This window comes from Centroberyx affinis, unplaced genomic scaffold (assembly GCF_046629955.1).
Source record: "Centroberyx affinis isolate AG114_WGS23_722 - 3 ecotype Tasmania unplaced genomic scaffold, CSIRO-AGI_Caff_v1 ptg005458l_1, whole genome shotgun sequence".
Taxonomy (NCBI): domain Eukaryota; kingdom Metazoa; phylum Chordata; class Actinopteri; order Beryciformes; family Berycidae; genus Centroberyx; species Centroberyx affinis.
In genome coordinates this window covers 45,913-63,463 of record NW_027282731.1, presented here as the reverse complement: position 1 = coordinate 63,463, position 17,551 = coordinate 45,913, and the positions used below count along the sequence as shown (strand labels likewise).

The 17,551-nt window shown below is 43.9% G+C and overlaps 1 protein-coding gene across 1 annotated transcript in view; it reads right to left on the bottom strand.

Moving 5' to 3' along the window:
- Positions 1–10,027: 10,027 nt before the first annotated feature.
- The window catches only part of fbxw4 (F-box and WD repeat domain containing 4), a 33,178-nt gene continuing 25,654 nt past the window's right edge, over positions 10,028–17,551 (bottom strand). Inside the window, exons 7-9 of the mRNA XM_071546805.1 lie at positions 14,612–14,752; positions 10,374–10,515; positions 10,028–10,183 (exon numbers count right to left, since the gene is read on the bottom strand). Coding sequence (XP_071402906.1) covers positions 10,049–10,183; positions 10,374–10,515; positions 14,612–14,752 — 418 coding nt within the window. The 3' untranslated portion in view covers positions 10,028–10,048. The remainder of the gene's footprint in view (positions 10,184–10,373; positions 10,516–14,611; positions 14,753–17,551) is intronic.

Below are 17,551 nucleotides of genomic sequence, written 5' to 3'. Positions count from 1 at the left end.
GCCCCATAAGCGGTCTGGATCCGGCTCGGCAGCCCCTCTCTGGAATCGGACGCCCGACATGTTGCCAAGGAATGTCAGTAAACAACCCCCCCCCCCCCCCCCGCGCGCACACGCCACCCATCTCCCTTCCTCCAGCCTTCAGATTATGTTCTTTCACACACTCAGACAGACACACATGCAGCACTTCCTTGTTTGGCGACATTTCAGCGAGCACCCCTTCTCTGTCCCCAACATCTCTTTTCTCAAACGTCGAGTGTTCCCTGAGCGAACAAAAGCTAACACCAGTCTGACTTCCGCAACTGGAACCGGCTCAATACATAGCCAGCTGCACCAGAGGTATCTACACATTTCATTACAATTTGTAGTCAATTGTAATACTCTGATTACAACGACTGATTTACTCCCAGATTCGTGGCCTGTCTGTTATCTGCTACAGTTAAGCATCCGGTATGACAAGATTCCTGTGTTACACTGAGTTGCCGTTGACTCGCATATTCCTTCATCAGCAGGTAAAAGCACTAGTATTGCCAAAACCAGTTCAACAATCTAACTGCCGGCTAACATTCTAATATGAATGTGTTTGACACGGCTAGCTAACGCTAACGCTACCTAGCCTCCTCTCACTTCTTAGTTTATAACAGCGTTGTCTTTGCATCCATGCCTTCGACTGTGGTTAGAAGTAAGGAAGCTGGCCGACTAGACAGTTTGCTGTAAATTAACGTTACAAGTTTATTAGCCAGCTGCCACTGCTATTAACACTAGCTGTTAGTATCCCTAAAGTAAAGGAAAGAGAAAGCTCGTTAGCCAGTCAAAATAAGAGAGCTAACAAGCTAACGTAGCTAGCAAGCAAACTATTAACGTTAACGTAGTTTACCTCTGCGACTGTCGCCACTGTCGTTGGATTATCTCGTCCAACGTTGAACTTCAGTAAACCCATTGCTAAAAATGTTCGAAACTACTCTTCTTTAACCCATGAACCGTTTAATAACAGTGACATTGTCCAAAACGTCGTCCTCTACAGCTAGTTTGTAGAGCAGCAACGAAAACAAAACTTCACCAACTGTTCCTCAAGCCCGCCCCTTACTCACTCTGCCATTGGTCTATTCATGGATTCATTTGTCTCTCGGACAGCCATTGGCTCTTTCTGCTGTCACTCCAACACGGGGCTCATGGGTAACCAGTACGTCACCTGTCACCAGGTAGGCGTGGTCACTGGCACGTTTACCTCAGCACTCCACACCTACTAATATCAATGGAATGCAGTATGAAGATTAAGCAGGAAATATTATGTTACCAATAAAGTTACCAATACTATTATTCACTTAATGCTTCCAGTAGTCAGGTAATATTGAGATTCAAAAACGCTGTAGACGAAAAGTGTGTTTTATATTGGAATTGAATCCATAATTCATTTGTACTTTTTTGAACCGACCATGAACATTTCCTTGTAACAGGAAACCAACATCTAGAGAACATTAAATATTTAATGATTTAAAAAAAAAAAAATTTAATCACATATGTCAAATGAAAATGCAAAGAGGCAAATTAAAAGCCACATTTTCCTTTTTACAATCTAAATAAAATATTACCTAAAAATGTTGCATTATATAAGAAATGGTAATGTAAGAAAAGCCCTGCTTGTTTGTAAAGCCTTATGTATTGTTATTCTATACATACCTGTGTATAAAGTTGTTTTTCTGCATGTTGATAGAATATTTCTTTGTATGTTCTTTGATTGATAATTTGAATAAAGTTAGCTCATGAACTGAAAGTCATTTTTTGTAGCCATAATAGGAAATACACAAATATCTAATTTTAGTAGATTACTCAGAATAAGACTCTAATCAGGAAAAAATTTAAATAAAAATTCTAAAAAAAAAAAAAATCTCTACAACCATGGGGATCACTTATGCCAAATCTAATTTTAGGCTTGATTTTTGCTTTGAGATCCTATTATTATCCTATATATTATGATGCTATTAATATTTGGCTTTATGGGGTAGATAGTGGGTACATTATTATCAAAGGGGTCAGTAGAGTCGAATGATTAAGCCTCCAACATCTTGTCTGTGCTCTTCTTCTCTGGTCTTCATACCAGTTAAGAACACATGAAGAAATAGCTGTATATGAGCATCAGTCCAGACTTCATTTTGTTCTGCTAGGCGGCTTTCCGAGCATGCTGGCTCTTTCTACCCATAAACCCTTGCGTTTTGGGGTCATTCCCTGTAGTTGGTTCAGATTACGTTCTCACTCCTAACAAACCAGAATATTAAAGCAGTCAGCTGAAAACCTCATATGTCCAAAACGTTTTTCAGGATTTTAGGTGTTTTTGAAAATATACAGTGGGGTTTGCATGGATTCTGTGAGACTCAAGGCCATGAGAAACAGTACAGTGAAAAACATTGAAGTCCTTATTGTTGCCAACTTCATATCAAAAGGCGAGTATGGGTCAAAATGATACACTGCCAGTTTTTGATAATGACTCTCTATTGGCCTCCATGTTAAACTATGCAGCAACAATGACTCCGACCCAAAAGACGAACTTTAACTCACTGTTGCACTTTTGACTACTGTACTATAGTTTCCATTCATACCATTCATTTTTTTTACTTATTGTATTATCATAATTGAATTATTTACACAAAGTGAAATCAAGCAATCCATTTACTTTACATTACATTCCTGCAAAATATCCCGAAACTGCTCTTTGACAGTAACCTTTTTTATTTTTTATGTATATATTTTTTTTAATTTAAAATTGTTGTACTGTTTGGGAACCATAAATATATTAGGGTTTGACTGATATGGATTTTTGAAGGCGGAAACCAGTATTTTGGGGTTGAAGCTGATATTTTGTGCTGATATTCAATATCTTTAAATTTATAATAATAATAACCTTTATTTGTATAGCACCTTTCATACACAACACAATGCAGCTCAAAGTGCTTTACATCAATAGAAGGCAGATAAAAAGACAAAATTAATATAAAAGAACAAGCAAAATGCATTGCATTAAAAGAATCAAATCAAGTAAAATAAAAAGATATAAGAACACAACAAATACTCCCACTTTTAGATGCACATTGTGAGTGAATCCATATATTTTTCTTTAATTTTCTTTCCCCCTGTCCTTCCTGATTCTACTCTTGATCTGATATTTACGTCAGATCTCACTGCCTAAGGCAGACGAGAATCATAGATTCTCCTCTTGGTCAAAAACCTCGCCAACCACAGATGGATGAGAATCATACAGAGTAATTTGACCATTTTCACGCCAGAAAATAGAGAAACATATGTAACATCATGCATGCTTGTGTGGAATCTGATAAAAATGTTTCATTAGAATCAGTTCAGGTTAAGGTCTTAAGCCTAACCCATAGACAACCAGTGTAGCATTGATCAATTCTACAATAAATATGTAATCAATCAAACTGCATTATATCCATCATATCAGAGGTGGACCACACTGACTGGCTGCTATCTGATTTTTGATAAAAGGCCAGTATCGGCCCCATATATATCGGTGTAATCCTAATCAGTACAGTAGTTGACTGTTCATGACCTTCTTCAGAGGGATAGGTTAGGGTTAAAAGGGGAACATTCACTTTAAAGTTAAGCGAGCTTTAAAAGTTCACTCCTCTCCTCTCTCCTTCCTCTCCTCGGGGCCGGGCCCTTTGAACCTTTCAGCCCCCGAGTTCGAGGGGAACAAAAGCAAACAAATCGCATTGTCCTTTCAGGAATTTTGTTCTTGTCCGCCGCCTTTCATGACCTCTTCTTTTAGGCACCTCTCTGCCTCTCCGCATTCAGGCTCCCCCAAGAAAAGTCAATGGTTCCTTACATCCCGGCTTGACAAGTCAGGAGGATACACGCTAATCCCCTTAATCTGGCCTTTCTCCCGCGCGCAGCCACAGGGAGAGAGGGGACCACAGAGAGTAATCCTGTCGGGGAAACAATAGGATTAAGGGCCCGACCCCGCGAGTGACAATCAGGTATCCACTGACTGATCTGCGAGGCAGGAGCCCCGGCCACTCTCTTCAGTGTGACTTATTTTTGTTTGTCGGGGAGGAGGGGGGGAGCCCGAGAGGGATGGGATGGGGTGGGGTGGGTAGAGAGGGTGGGGGGGGCGGGGGGGGGGGTATTTCTTTGAGGGGCCGCTGGAGGTCTGACAGGCCTGTGGTCCCCTGAGCACCAGGGACCCGGGAATGACTGACAGGTGAGGGGGGTAAGAGCCAGGAGGTTGGGGAAGTGTGTGTGTGTGTGTGTGTGTGTGTGTGTGTGGAGGGCGAGTGGGGGGGGTGGGGGTGCACCAGATGCCAGTACATGCACTCACACACACACACACACGCATGTTCGGTGGCGGTTTGTGCTATCGAGGCGATGGGTGCGCAGGTAGAGTTGTGGGTTAGGGTTAGTGGGTGGGGGTGTGGTGTTTACAGACACACACACACACACACACACACACATACACTTGGGTTAGACTGATATATTGGCTTGCTGATATAAGGGGCCGATATTGGTCTTTCAGTGAATATCAGATCTGGTCCAGTCAGTGTGGTCCTCCTCTGATAAGATGGATATGATTACATGTTTATTGTAGAACTGCTTATGCATGAATGTGTTATTGTTTGTGTTAAGTGTGTTATGAGTTTCAGTTTTAGTGTCCCATGATGGTATAAATGCTGCTTCAGAGGCTTTTCCAGTCTGACGAGAACACAACTCTGAGGAAACACTGAATACTTGGAATTTCTTCTGCAACCTAAAGCTTTACCTAGTTCCTATATAAGGTAATTTAGACTGAAATGAATGGAATCATCATATATAACAAATGGGCAAACAATGGAAACTGTCTTATGGGTATTGTTAATGTGCTGCAGGTTGTGATTCAAAAGCAATCTACATGGAAATCAATAAGTTCTGGCCAATGTGAGAACATGTAACACAATCAGAAACTACTTTGGGGAATTCACACTATGTAGATTAGGCTAGATTGCGGTCTTAGCAAGGCACTAACAGTAGCAAGGTTAGGAGTGTGAATCCCAAGCTAAAGATTGATGCTTGTATGGCACTATGAGGCACTTTGGTGATGGTTTTGAATAGCATTATGTTGTATTAGATGAGACTTTAATGATCCAGATGGGGGATGAGAGAAAAAGCAATGGTATTTATCATGATGCATCCAACAATTTCAAAAAATATATATAAAAAAACATTTTCTTCAGTTAAATATGCCTTGTGTCTACACTGGCATATTTATAGGTTTGTCTCTTGTACAGCTGCCATAGCTTCCATACTTTGCCATATATCCCAACTGAACAGGGTAAACCAACATCACAATACGTGCACTTCACTTTATGAACACCAGATGGCCCCATTGGTACAGATATGTCTTCAGCAGGAGGCCCTCACTTGGAGAGCCCTCTTACTTTTGGAGCTCCTTCTGCTGCCTAATTGAAGCCCTGCAGATCACACAAATGACAAACGGCTCCTCGTACGAACGCTTCCAACACGTCGTCTCTCACCAGAAACCAGAGACTGCACCAGACTGCATCGACGAGAAGTCCCCCCGCGCCGCCCTGACATCCGATCCCTCGCCTTTACCACCGCCGCAGCCGCCGGGACCCAACCGTTAGGCCTCCGTGCTCAAGGAACCGAGGCTCACATCCACTGAAAAGGGGAAGTCCTCCCGCTCCATTCAAGTCCAATGAACTTGGCCAAAGAAAACAGCGTCCGATTCTTCACGTCTTCTCGTGTTACGCCGCTGGTCTTGCTAAGTGCCGGGGGTAAATTGCGGGTTAGCCATTGTGCGAGAGGGAATGAGTCACAGGATGGTGGATTTCCATGTGTGACAGGTGCCTGTAGTGGTTACTGTGTGTTTGTTTAGGTTAGCCGGAGCTGCACTAGGGTGGAAATTCCCACTGGAGGCTCACCTTGAGGGGTGCGGGTGAGTTCCCAAAGTTCCCAAAGAGGAGTTCGCGAACTCTCAGGGGGGTCTTTGGAAGGGGGTTCCTCCGCAAGAAAACAAGAAAAAAAAAGGTTGATTTTAGCATTCATTTACTCAGCAGAAGCAAGAAAGAATGTATTCTGCTCAACCAAAGTTCCCGAAGAGGAGTTCGCGAACTCTCAGGGGGGTCTTTGGAAGGGGGTTCCTCCGCAAGAAAACAAGAAAAAAAAAGGTTGATTTTAGCATTCATTTACTCAGCAGAAGCAAGAAAGAATGTATTCTGCTCAACCAAAGTTCCCGAAGAGGAGTTCGCGAACTCTCGGGGGGGGTTTTTGGAAGGGGGTTCCTCTGCAAGAAAACAAGAAAAAAAAGGTTGATTTTAGCATTCATTTACTCAGCAGAAGCAAGGGAGAATGTATTCTGCTCATGGGTTTCACTCTACTCACCTACAGTAGAGATGTTTGGTAATGTGATAAGGAAAGACGTGGGTGAACTGTGACTTCCAGTCCGTCATCATCGCAAGGAAACCACCAGTATGAACAATAATCGATTATATTTTCAGAAAATCATTGATTCATGCTTTTGTTTCCCTTAAAAGACCTTATCCTCATGTAGATTCCATCAGTTTGATCCTACTTACTGTAATATCCAGTATTATTTTACGACATAAAGATTCATGTCAGCATAAAACAGTGCGTAAAGTCTATTTTGCAAGTATAAAGGAGGGTAAATTGATGAGGTTTAGGTGGGTTTACCTTCCACTACCTCCCTGCTATAGGGTAGATGGGCTCCTGGAACCAAATCCTATCAAATGGGGTGGCAATTACATGATCTAGCATATCTATTTGGGGGTTCTTGACTATGGGAAGTCATGGGTCCCCTCACATAGTCACAAGTAATAGTGCTAAAAAGGGCAATAAGATAAAAGCAGTGACAGCGGGAGGAATGTTGTACTCCTGCTAGGCAGACGCTACAGTTTGTCTTTCATCACACGCTTCAGCAGGGAGAGAACCTGAGTTTGATTTACGGGTCAACATGGTCTACCGCAAACTCCCTGTCGCCGTCATGATTTTTGTACAGCTCCCACAGTTAAGTATACCCCGCGTCTCTAGGCCCCGGCTGTGGATTCATCTGCCGGGTTGACGACACTTTGCTAGACGTCCCGTTTAAGCCTCCGCCTCGTCCCTTTTGGACAAACAAACAGCGCGCGGCGTGCCAGGACGTTTAGTCAGGACTAATGACTGCTGGGCCGTGTTTTGGTTTAAGTGTAGCTTCCTCTGACCGACACTTGGAAAACCGGCGGAACTCGACGTCCGCACGTCCGTCCAGCCACCTGTTCGGGTCAAAGGTCAGGAAGTGGCCCGACAATCTTCCCGCGACCACGGAATGATGATGTGAGAGCAAAGTGCTAGGACAAGAAGTAGACCGAGGAGAGAGATAGAAGGGATTTTTGATCTGACTTAAGACCAGTGTGGTGTTTTTTCAGACTGCAGACAGCGGCTTTGTGCCTCGTGATGTAGCACCTTCGGAAATGGGTGATGTCACCCAAGACGAAGGTACCGGGGATGACAGAGGGCGAGGGCGAAGGCGGGGGGGAGCCTTTTGTCTCCTACGGGCGCCTAAGCTCCCTTCACCTGGGTGACTGGGGGTTTGTACAGGTGACCGAACCCCCACCCACCCACCCACCCTACCTATCCTCTGACTCACCCCCACCCACCCACCCATCCAAACCTGGAGTGACACTACAGAGGGAAAGGGACAGGCACAGACAAGAAAACACATCACTCACATACACACAACTAGGGACCGATATATCAGCTTGCCGATATTGGCCTTTTATTAAAAACCAGATCTGGTCCAGTCAGTGTGGTCCACCTCTGATATGATGGATATGATGCAGTTTGATTGATTACATATTTATTGTTGAATTGATCAATACTACACTGGTTGTCTTGGAATCTCTTGAATTGATCCTAATGAGACATTTTGATCAGAATATGTTTTATTACAGTCATGATTACTACCATCCAGGACGAGTGAAATATCCCAATAACAAAAATCTTCCATGCAGAAAGGCTGGTGTGTAGTGTGTTGTTGTGGAGACTTGGCCCCTCCCCTCCCCTCCCCAGGCCCCTATGATTAATTCAACCCTCAGGAGTCCCCGGGGGTCACATCTCCTGCATGGGTGTGCAATGTCTGTACGCACCCTGGCCATTCCTCTTATCTGGCCCTGGCATATTAGCTAATGGATGGCCCCGCGTTGCATATGATCTAATATATGCCATTAATGGCCAGCAGGGAGGGTCACTGCCCGGACTCACAGTGGACACCCCGGGTAAATGTGTGGGGTGGTGGACCTACACACACATGGACACACACACACACAAATTCTCAACATGAACATTAATATCAACTTGAGCATGGCAGGTTTTGAATTTAACCAGCAATCAGCCTTCAAATGCTCCAGGCAAGAGAAACACTATGAAAGTCTGTTTTTATGTAATCTATATATATATAGTTTTGGATTTGTTGTAGATTTTTGCTTGATTGACTTTTTGTGAATTGGTTGGTAATTGAGTCAAACTAATACAAAATGCCGACAAACATCACTATTGATACTACTAGTACTACTGCTATTACTACTACTACTACTGCTGCTATCACATACATACACCAACCACAACACATAACCACCATCAACACACACACACACACACACACACACACACTATCATGGCTCCGGACATAAACTCCAGGTGTACTGTATGTGTGGCTCCTCTAGAACTCCCCGTCTTTGATATGCCAGATGTGTGAGCATGCAGATTCGATCTGTGTCCGTCAAATGGATCCTCACATTGTAAGGAGTGGATTTGAGGGGGTGGGGGGTGGGGGGGTCAAACACTAGAATCCCCTCCGGCGTGTGATCTCAGGTGCAGGGGTCAAATGTATATATGTAAACCCAAACAGTGCGTTTCCACGGCGATGGGACGGGTTTGTCAAGAGGCTAATGTGCCTTGATCCCTTCAAAGGCCGCGGCTGGATCCTGAGTGTTGGTGGGGAAACGACGACCTGTGTGTTCTTCGGCGGGAGCTTTGGTGGGAGCTTTGTAGACAGTGTGTGCAGGTGATTTTTATGTGTTGAGCATTTGTGTTCTCCGAGTGCCTTCGGGCTCATGGATTAGCCCCTTTACCAGCAGGCTCTAGCATGCTTCTCAAGTCCAGCCCATGAGTTCTGGATAGTCCTGTCTGGTTTGCTTTCAATGTGTTGGTTGATGATGATCTTGGGTTAATGTATGTCCACAGTCGTCACCCAACTAGATTACCGTACATCAGTGGAGTTACAAATACACTCTTTATCTTTTTAGTGCCTTAAATACTGTTTGGACACTAGGATATAGGATCTGTATGGTGCTGTAGAGAACCATTTAAGAGTCCTCAAAATTAGCAGTAGCAGAAGAACATTTGAAGAACGTTGAAGTAGTAATCTTCAAGATCATTTTGTAAATTTATCTTTGGTGTTCAGCGCTCAGAGATCACCTGTCAATCAAACAGTGTGTCCAGTACTGTGACTTTGTCTTTTTCCTTGGATTTTCTGTCGATACAGTTTGAGTTTCTCTTTTCTTTGTCTGTTCAGCTATAGCGGCTATCGCTGCTCATGCTAACCACCCAGTTCTTCTTCTTCTGTTTATTCCAAACAAACCGGAAGCATAAAACGCATCACTTCCTGTGCGGCAGAGGATTTTTCCCAAGAAAGAGCTACCAGACACCGGCTGTTTAGAACAGACAATGGAAAAGCTTTCCTGAACTGGATACTGGTTGAATCACTATTGTATTTATACCAATCTGAGCAAAATAAAAATGTATTTACATGAAAATGTTGCGAATTACTTGAACACATCAGAGGGTTCTTTGAATCATTGTGGTTCCACATAGAACCACACTACCCTAACCAAAGACCCCTTGAAGAACCCTCCTATTTCAGCATGTATGGATGTTCAATTCCGCCTAAAAAGAGCAAAGCAGTGCACAAACGTGTTTATTGTGAAAATATACAGCTTTATTGAATTGAGAAAGTTTAACTGTGTGTGTGTGTGTGTGTGTGTGTGTGTCATCTGATGTGGCGGGGACTGTGTCTGAAGTCCAGGGAGTGGAGGGTGGTGGCCAAGGCTGCATATAGATGAGAGCTGTTAAAACTCAGGCAGTACACCGGGCTGCTCACTGTGTCTGAGGTCAGCTGGAAAAACTGGGGAAAAACAAAGAAAAATAGTAAAAATGGCATAAAAATTGTGGCATTTTAAACCTTTTATAAATATAAATTTTAAAATATTCATCATATCATTTATTTGATGGTGACGAGGTAACATGTCTACGCTACAATTGAGCAGACCGTGGTTCACACACACACACACACACACACACACACACACACACACCTGTAGGCATTGAGTCTGCCGTTTGTCCCAGAGCCGGACGACGCCGTAGTACGAGGAGCCGCTGGCGATCATGTGATTTCCGTCTGTCCGGATGCAGTAGAGAGCGCTGTCGTGAGGCTCCTCCCACTCCATCACACACTTCCTGTCGGGGGGGGGGGACGGGATATAATATAAGTTTTCATCATGAAAAATTAAAGGAGAGACAGCAAAACAACAGAAAAACCATTGAAAATCCTGGCCGTAGATGGCGAGGAGCTAGATATTTGACATGAGGACAGTATGTAGGTTTGCAAGCCTAATACATACTGTAGGTGTACATGATCTACATATTATGATCAGGGTTCTTGGTCGTCTTCCTCAGCTATTAATATTCATAGCTCAGATTGACATGTACTGTACTCCTCTGTTAAGTCAGTTTATACCAAAGCATGATAATGACAAATATCCATAAATGCCAAGAGATGAGGAAATCATACATATTCATAAGGGATGGGACGATATGTTTATCTCACGATGCGTTTCAATACGCGATATGGGGTTCACGATTCGATACAACCATGATACGATGTCATAAATAAAAGTTCAATGACACCAAAGTCTGACTGTGCAGAATTTTGTTTATTTCTGAGCCACAAATCTTTCTAGCGATGCCATTGGCTGCTAGAATGTAAACAACAATTTAAAATTGTCTTTACAAAGTGACAATAATATAATTTGGATGGAGAGCTTGTGAAATTGTGATGGTCAAGCGTCTCATTTGTGATTACTACAGCAGAATAACATGGAGCTGATATCGCGATTCATTTTTCTGCCCCATGATACGTATTGTCACATTTTTGTATCGCGATATATTGAATATCGATATATACAAAACATCCATAATGGTGGTCAGTTCTCCTTAAAAATGTACCTTCAGATAATGACAAAAAAACAAAACAAAACTGTACACTTTCATTAAAAACATACAAATTTAAGTTTGCTGTAGCCAATGCGAATGAGAAAATAGATGTAAAAATGCATAAGAATGTATGAAGAAAAAACCAGAGAACTGCAACAATGTTTTGTATTCATGCTGCTGTCTTTTGTGTGTGTGCTGGTCGACTATTCTCACACTCCATCCCTTGTTTTCAGGAAAGCTCTGTAGGTGGTAGGGAGGTGTGTGTGTGTGTGTGTGTGTGTGTGTGTGTGTATGTGTGTGCAGCAGGAGGCTGGGTTATGGTGGTGGTGGTTGTGGTTAAGAGAGGGGAAGTATTTTGGGGGTAAGTATTTTCTGCCAATAGAGATCAATCCTCCATTAGCGCGGCCTCATCAATAAGTGATGCAGAGGGACCCGGGGCAGACACCGGGGCAGCAGAGATGTCTGGAGTCACACACACACACACACACACACGGACAATACATACACCCTAATTTTAGCAATCCACTATGGGGGAGGTCACTCATTGTCATTGTGCCCTGAAGTGAAAAAGCACGTATAACACCAGCACAGTCCCTGATAAACAGTTTGCCAATACTCTGTCACACTCTTCCCTTTTCTCAGGCCTTCTCTAATGCAGAATGGCATGATAAAATGATAGTGTGAGAGTCTGAGAGGTTGCAGGACTTTTTGGCCTGGCCTGTGACCGGCGTGGTGCGCGTGGACGCCAAGAAATGTGAGAGAAAAAGAGAAGAAGAAGAAACAGCGACCCTAACCCTATCAAAAACTGTGTCTGTGGACTGGATGTAAATAGAACCTTGGCTAGAAAACGACACGGCGTCTTATGAGCCACCAGGCGAGAAACGCTCAAACTCAAACAACCCACATGATCATTTTCAAGTGGTGTCTGTTCTTCGTTGAACAGTATCTACTTAATACAATGGAAGTAAAACTTGTGTTATTGTCAAAATTCAACTTCAACTTTACCTGTCTGTCTATTAGGGCTGAACGATTTTGAAAAAATATCTAATTGCGATTATTTTGACTGATATTGCAATTGCGATATGATTTGCGATATTAGAGTGAATGATCATTTTTACATCATTATTCTCATTTTCATTGAAAAACGGATTAAAATGATTATGGTGTGATTTTTGCGGGGATCTGTACCAAACAAAGATGTTTTCTTAAGTCTGTAGAATATGATGTGTAGGCCAGGACATCTCTGCAGCACCACAATATTTCATTTAAAATGCTATTTTGACACATTTCGCCTTTAACAAATATTGCGCCTCCTGCGATTTGAAAATTGCAGTAGGCCATATTGCGATTTCGATAAAATTTTGATTAATTGTTCAGCCCTACTGTCTATGCTATCATTTTCTCGCATCATTTCAAATGACGACTCACATCATAGTCATTACTTTGCACTGACAGCTGCAATACAGTGATGTATGGTTATATACAGTATATATATATATATACAGATAAATCTTCTCAGAAGTATAAGACAACACAGGCTCTGGCATTTTATAATAACACAAATTATCATATAACCACTTAATTTTACATATATAATGTATGTAAAATGCTATACGCTATGTTTGTTAGTGGTTCAAATTGCTAACGTCAGCTAGCAAGCCAAATGGCATAACATTACTGTATTCTCTATAGAGCCGTGAGACTGTACAGAAACTGGACTTGTTTGGGATTATTGCGATTTTCCATCACAGCGCGAGTTCCTCTCGGACGGCAAGCCCCAACTTCCAGACGACCTGAACCTCCTGGCTGACCCTGGGAGCCTCCTGAGGCCGGTTTGGTTTGGACTGCGTGAATTATTGATGTCTAAAGAGGGACCCCCTCGGCCCACCTCCACCTCGACCCCACCCCCTCCAAACTCCCCAGAGCTATCTGCCAATCAGATCTTATTTGTCTTACTTGACTGATCCCCCCCCCCCTCCCCGGTCGCGTTAGGGACCCGGCCCGCTGCGGAGGGTGAGGCGAGGGGCTTCTGCGTCGATACGGACGCCGCAGAGGGCTGCTGGTTGACGCCCCTCTGCTCACACGCTTCCATCCCATTCCACTGAAAAATGCTGTTTTCCAGCTCTCGGCATGGTTATGAGGCATTTGAGCTGTAAATTGGCGTGAATAAATATTGAAAATCAGGGTTTGTGATATTTTAAATTAATATCGTAAGACAAGAAAACCTTGACTTGCTCCTCCTGGTTTCACAATCGGCGTAGAACTGGGGGAAATTCTTGACGCATTTTACGCCAAGGATTCTGGTAAATATAATCGATTGCATTGTTTGTCCCACCTTTCCGAAGAATTAGTATGGGATGGTTCTGTTTAGATTCATCCTGATGCATTCCTATGCAGTGGACTGCAGTCTGAATATGACGCAACACTCTGGGTTCACCATGTTGGCTAGGTGGAGTAGACACCTGATGCAATTCCTTCAACTCAAATAAGCAGCTATCTGCATGAAGCCACCGCTTTTTATTCACAGGTAATGTCAGCTTTCATGTTTTGTTTTATCACTTTGAACAGCTCTTTAGAGGCTACATTGTCATGTTTTAAAATATAGTCTGAGCTCCACTTATTTAAAGATATTGAATATCGGTACAAAATATCAGCCTGAAGTAAACAAAATGTGCGCAGGACTTCTTCTATTAACTACTACTTGAGGTTTGGGGAAGATAGACCCTACATCCATTCACATATTCAGTAGTTGGCAAAAGTATTGGGACCATATACATGTAATATCCATTTATGAGCAGAAGATTAAATACTAATGAGTACTAACAGTCAGCAAATGTTTGCCTCTTATTCATTTTCTGATCTAATATGCATTAAAGTTCAGTGACATCAAAGTCTGACTGTGAAGAATTCTGTTTATTTCTGAGTCACAAATCTTTCTAGCGATGCCATTGGCTGCTAGAATGTAAACAACAATGTAAAAATGTCATTACAAAGTGCAAATAATATAATTTGGATGGAGAGCTTGTGAAACTGGGATGGTCAAGGCGACTCATTTGTGATTACTACAGCAGAATAACATGGAGCTAACATTGTGTTTGATTTTTCTGCCCCATAATACGTATTGTCGCATTTTTGTATCGCGATATACTGAATTTCGATATATTGTCCCATCCCTAGAATAAGAGTCATAGTCTAAGTTGTCCAAGTTGAATTACTCCAAACAATGAATTCTGCAATAACTTTTCAATCAGTGTGTGTTGTTTCTGAGGATCTAATATGGCAAGAGGTTCAGAGCGGGGAGCTTGCTCGCACCCTGCTAGAGACAGAGGGCCGGTCATACCTGGGGCTGAGCCGGAGGTCCCAGAGACGGATGTAGGTGTCGTACCCGCAGGTGAAGAGCTGGACAGGCGACTCGAACGCCATGTCCAACACGCCGGCCCCGCGGCGAAACTCTGAACCCAGACTGCACACACACTCCGCCCTGACGGAGGAGAGAGAGAGACCAAGACAGAGGAGACGAGAGAGGAGGAGGGAAAGAGGAGGACAACTGAATGTTACAGCAAGCAGTAATGGGATGACAGTGAAGAAAAACAGAATATAAATCAATACAATGTCAACACTAGAACATTTTAAATAGAAAATATATGTGAAAATATATATGAAATCATAAACATCATATAGGTTTAAGATACAAGCATATAGGTAAGCAAATAGATGGGAGAGAGAGCATGGAAGGTCATTTCAGGTCGTTTTAATACAGCAAAAGAGTGCAGTGGGTTGAACACAGAGGTGAAAAAGCAGATGATGGAAAAAGAGCAGAAGAGAGGGTTTGAAATGAGGGAAAGCCCGTGACATTAGGTCACCGAGATAACACGTTTAAGTATGTACACCTTTCTTTTCTCAACTTTATGTCGGCCCGCCGGCTACTGGCAACCGCAAGACAGGATTTCCTTTAGTGCCGCGGACGAGGATGTGCGGTCTTCTTTTACGCCCCTGAGCATCTCTGCATAATCAATGAGCCTATAAACCTCATTGATGTCGGGGGATACATTTTCACCACACCTCTATCTATCACCTCAATCATTCTCATCAGTCATTACAGGAACCTTTCGTGAGAATTAAAGGCAACTCTGGTGTACACATGTATGGGTGTGTGTGTGTTATTGTCTAACGCTTAGGGTGCATTCACAAAACATCATGATTGGAGCAGTTTATTTGAAGCCTGGAGCGTTTTACTTGCCATTCGAACTCGGGTGGCACCGAATAACGGCACCGAGGTTATTGCAGAGAAAAAACAAGTTTGTATCCGATTGGTGCTCAGCATATATACACGTATTTGTTTACTTGGGAGTGGTATCAGCAAGGAGAACGTGGCGTCGGTGCATCGCCGTTGAGATTGGATTAGTGAACATGGCTCGAAGTGAGAGAGGCTGGGGGACAGAGATGAGTGTGTGTGTGTGTGAGAGAGTGAGTGAAAGAGGTAAGGTGTGTGTATGCACGTGATAAATCAAGTTTGTGTGTCTTGGTTGATGTGGTGTGACCTGTGTATGTGTGTATGTGTGTGTGTGTGTGTGTGTGAGTACAGCTCCATGCAGCACCATGCTCTTGTGATCACAGCTCTGTCCCGCTCGCTCCTCGCCTCTTGATTATTGGAGAATAACTTGCACTCAGCAGGGCGGATTATTGCAGAATAACTGTCTCTTTGTTGCCATTTAATACCCTCCATGACCGTGACTGTGTGCGACTCTCGGACGTTTGATACCTGCCCCGTAGCAACCATTTAAAGGAGGCCGCCGGCCTTGGCGACCGAGCGGCCCGATCCTTCGACTCGTGGCCCCCCCCCCTCGCCCCGGAGCTCAATCCGCGGGGTCGGGCCTGGTAATCCCCCAGCCTTACCCCGGGGGGCCTTCTTATTGGACCAGGGCTTTCCCCGCGGGGCGCCTTATTGGGTGAGAGCTTTCTCAGTGCCGGGGTCTCATGACTAAGCCCGGGCCAATGGGGAGTCCGCGATGAGGCTCGGCCTGTGTCTGTGTGGGGTAGCGACCCCTCATTTTCCCCTTACCACTAAAACCAAGGGGCTTAGCGCATGCCGCACAAAAAGAAACTCATTCAAGCCAAAGGGATACGAGCCCCGTTCATTCATAACTAAATAATGATGTCTCGTCAAGATCACAGCACTGCTGCTCGGCCTACAAAGGGATCATCGATTCATAACCCTGACTATGGCGTCTCACAAACAACACGGTAAATGATTACACTCTTGGGTTCTTCTTCTGAAAGGAAAACAGTCAAAAACACCCGAATGTGAGAGGAGGAAAGAAAAAAAAAAAAAGAAGCCAGGTTTCCATAAAAGCGGTCTTGACATCTGCGCCTGGGATCTTAAAGGCAGTAATAGCACCGTGCGACGGGCCGGTGTGCGGTGCAAAAAACAGCAGGGGGATTCTCAAAATTGTTAGGTCACTGGCTTTTATGGGGCCGCGCGTGATTACAGGACGGAGGCGTAAGCGTATAATCTGTCAAAATGACTGTATCTGCAAAGCGAGCGAGCGGCGCGATTTTTTTCTGATCTGACCGTTCCGTTCCGCATCGCAACGTCTGGGTCCGTAGTGTGAAACACCTGAGTCCGGCCCTCCAGACCGACTGGGAAGTGACTCTGTAACATAGCCGACTGGGCGAGTCATAACCCGGCGCATGTGGTCGGTCCTCAAAGCGAGTGCAAACCATAAGCCGTAAAAAAAAAAAAAAAAAAAAAAATCACAGGGTGGCTCGTCGATACCGGCCCCGTAGATCTTCGTGAGCAGTAAAAAAGCCGGGGGTACGGGGGCTGTTACGAGAGCCGCTGATGCGTTTCTGCGGTCGGTTTACTGTCGGGGGGTGGGGGGTGGGGGGGTGAGGTCTAACGTTCGGACAAGCGGGAGGCTCGGTGATGTGACAGAGTGGCAACGACATGCCAACCCGGAATATCGGAAAAGACTTCCAACAGCAAAATTTGATGTACTCTAGTAAGCCTGAAGTCGAAAATGAAGGGTTTTGCATTGACATAGTGCATGGAATGGAAACAAACAACAAATTGAAAACAAGGAAGCAAGATTATCTTTAAAGGAATAGTTCACCCAAAAAAATGAAAATTCTGTCATCATCTCCTCCCCCTCATGCCAGTTGAAACACAGGTGAAGTTTGTCCATATAACACACAGGGAGGCTGCAGCACAACTCCATAGCAGCCTTCTCCAAAACAACTGAAGTCAATGGGGACCAGTTCTTTAGAGTCCCCCCAAAAA